This window comes from Palaemon carinicauda, unplaced genomic scaffold, assembly GCF_036898095.1.
Source record: "Palaemon carinicauda isolate YSFRI2023 unplaced genomic scaffold, ASM3689809v2 scaffold3476, whole genome shotgun sequence".
NCBI classification, from domain to species: Eukaryota; Metazoa; Arthropoda; class Malacostraca; order Decapoda; family Palaemonidae; genus Palaemon; species Palaemon carinicauda.
Genome location: NW_027171158.1, coordinates 20,461 through 22,304, shown reverse-complemented (window position 1 = coordinate 22,304; position 1,844 = coordinate 20,461). Strand labels below are relative to the sequence as shown.

The window sequence follows — 1,844 nt, the reverse complement described above, 5'->3', positions numbered from 1 at the left end:
CACAATGCAGGTTATTGCGATACCCACCGAGCTGCATTCTCAACTGCATACCGGAAAGACCAACTAACAAACTCTAGCATTCAGAGCACTCGAAAGACAGCGACAGTGTGTTCCTCCTCCGGCTTCTGATAAATGAGGAAATAGCGAATTGTTAATCAATTCATTCAATTCTCAAGCGACACGTATGCAAGCCCCTTACACACACGGCAGGGGAGTCCCAGAGACGGTTATTGAATGAGGCCATAAACTTGGGTTCTGAACAGTTGTCGCAATGACGGTATAAGACTCGAAATGGAGGGAGGAGTTGAGGGGGTTGGGTATTCTGGGGGAAGGGGAGTGGGGCTGATGATGGGGGAAGTGGGTGGAATGGGTGAAAATGACGAGACGTGTTTCGTGACTTGGGAATGGGAAAATGACGTGACGTGTCTCGTGACTTGGGAATAGGTGGAAATGACGAGACGTGTCTCGTGACTTGGGAATGGGTGGAAATGACGAGACGTGTCTCGTGACTTGGGAATGGGCGAAAATGACGAGACGTGTCTCGTGACTTGGGAATGGGTGGAAATGACGAGACGTGTCTCGTGACTTGGGAATGGGCGAAAATGACGAGACGTGTCTCGTGACTTGGGAATGGGTGGAAATGACGAGACGTGTCTCGTGACTTGGGAATGGGCGAAAAGGACGAGACGTGTCTCGTGACTTGGGAATGGGTGAAAATGACGAGACGTGTCTCGTGACTTGGGAATGGGCGAAAAGGACGAGACGTGTCTCGTGACTTGGGAATGGGTGAAAATGACGAGACGTGTCTCGTGACTTGGGAATGGGCGAAAAGGACGAGACGTGTCTCGTGACTTGGGAATGGGTAAAAATGACGAGACGTGTCTCGTGACTTGGGAATTGGTGAAAATGATGAGACGTGTCTCGTGACCTGGGAATGGGCGAAAATGACGAGCCTGTCTCGTGACTTGGGAATGGGTGAAAATGACGAGACATGTCTCCTGACTTGGGAATGGGTGGAAATGATGTGACGTGTTTCGTGACTTGGGAATGTCGTGAAAATGACGAGACGTGTCTCGTGACTTGGGAATGGTGAAAATTATGAGACGTGTCTCGTGACTTGGGAATGGGTGAAAATGACGAGCCTGTCTCGTGACTTGGGAATGTGTGAAAATGACGAGACGTGTCTCGTGACTTGGGAATGGGTGAAAATGACGAGACATGTCTCCTGACTTGGGAATGGGTGGAAATGATGTGACGTGTCTCGTGACTTGGGAATGTCGTGATAATGACGAGACGTGTCTCGGGACTTGGGAATGGTGAAAATTACGAGACGTGTCTCGTGACTTGGGAATGGTGAAAATTACGAGGCGTGTCTCATGACTTGGGAATGGGCGCGAAAATGACGAGACGTGGCTCGTGACTTGGGAATGGGCAAAAATGACGAGACGTGGCTCGTGACTTGGGAATGGGCGAAAATGACGAGACATGGCTCGTGATTTGGGAATGGGTGAAAATGATGAGACGTGGCTCGTGACTTGGGAATGGTGAAAATTATGGAACGTGTCTCGTGACTTGGAAATGGGTGACAATGACGAGACGTGCCTCGTGACTTGGGAATGGGGGAAAATGACGAGACGTGTCTCGGGACTTGGGAATGGGCGAAAATAACGAGACGTGTCTCGTGACTTGGGAATGGGCGAAAATGACGAGACGTGTCTCGTGACTTGGGAATGGGCGAAAATGACGAGACGTGTCTCGTGACTTGGGAATGGGTGAAAATGATGAGACGTGTCTCGTGACTTGGGAATGGGTGAAAATGATGAGATGTGTCTCGTGACTTGGGA

The 1,844-nt window shown here is 50.1% G+C and overlaps 1 protein-coding gene across 1 annotated transcript; it reads right to left on the bottom strand.

The window, feature by feature from the left end:
* Nucleotides 1–227: 227 nt before the first annotated feature.
* Nucleotides 228–1,487, bottom strand: LOC137636648 (uncharacterized). The gene has a single exon (XM_068369044.1). It carries the CDS (start codon nt 1,485–1,487, stop codon nt 228–230), a length of 1,260 nt encoding a protein of 419 aa, XP_068225145.1.
* Between the last annotated feature and the right edge of the window lie 357 nt (nt 1,488–1,844).

What these genes read in the sequence shown, in the direction of transcription:
- LOC137636648 (XM_068369044.1), bottom strand. Translation starts at nt 1,487, where the DNA reads ATGTCTCGTCATTTTCGCCCATTCCCAAGTCACGAGCCACGTCTCGTC.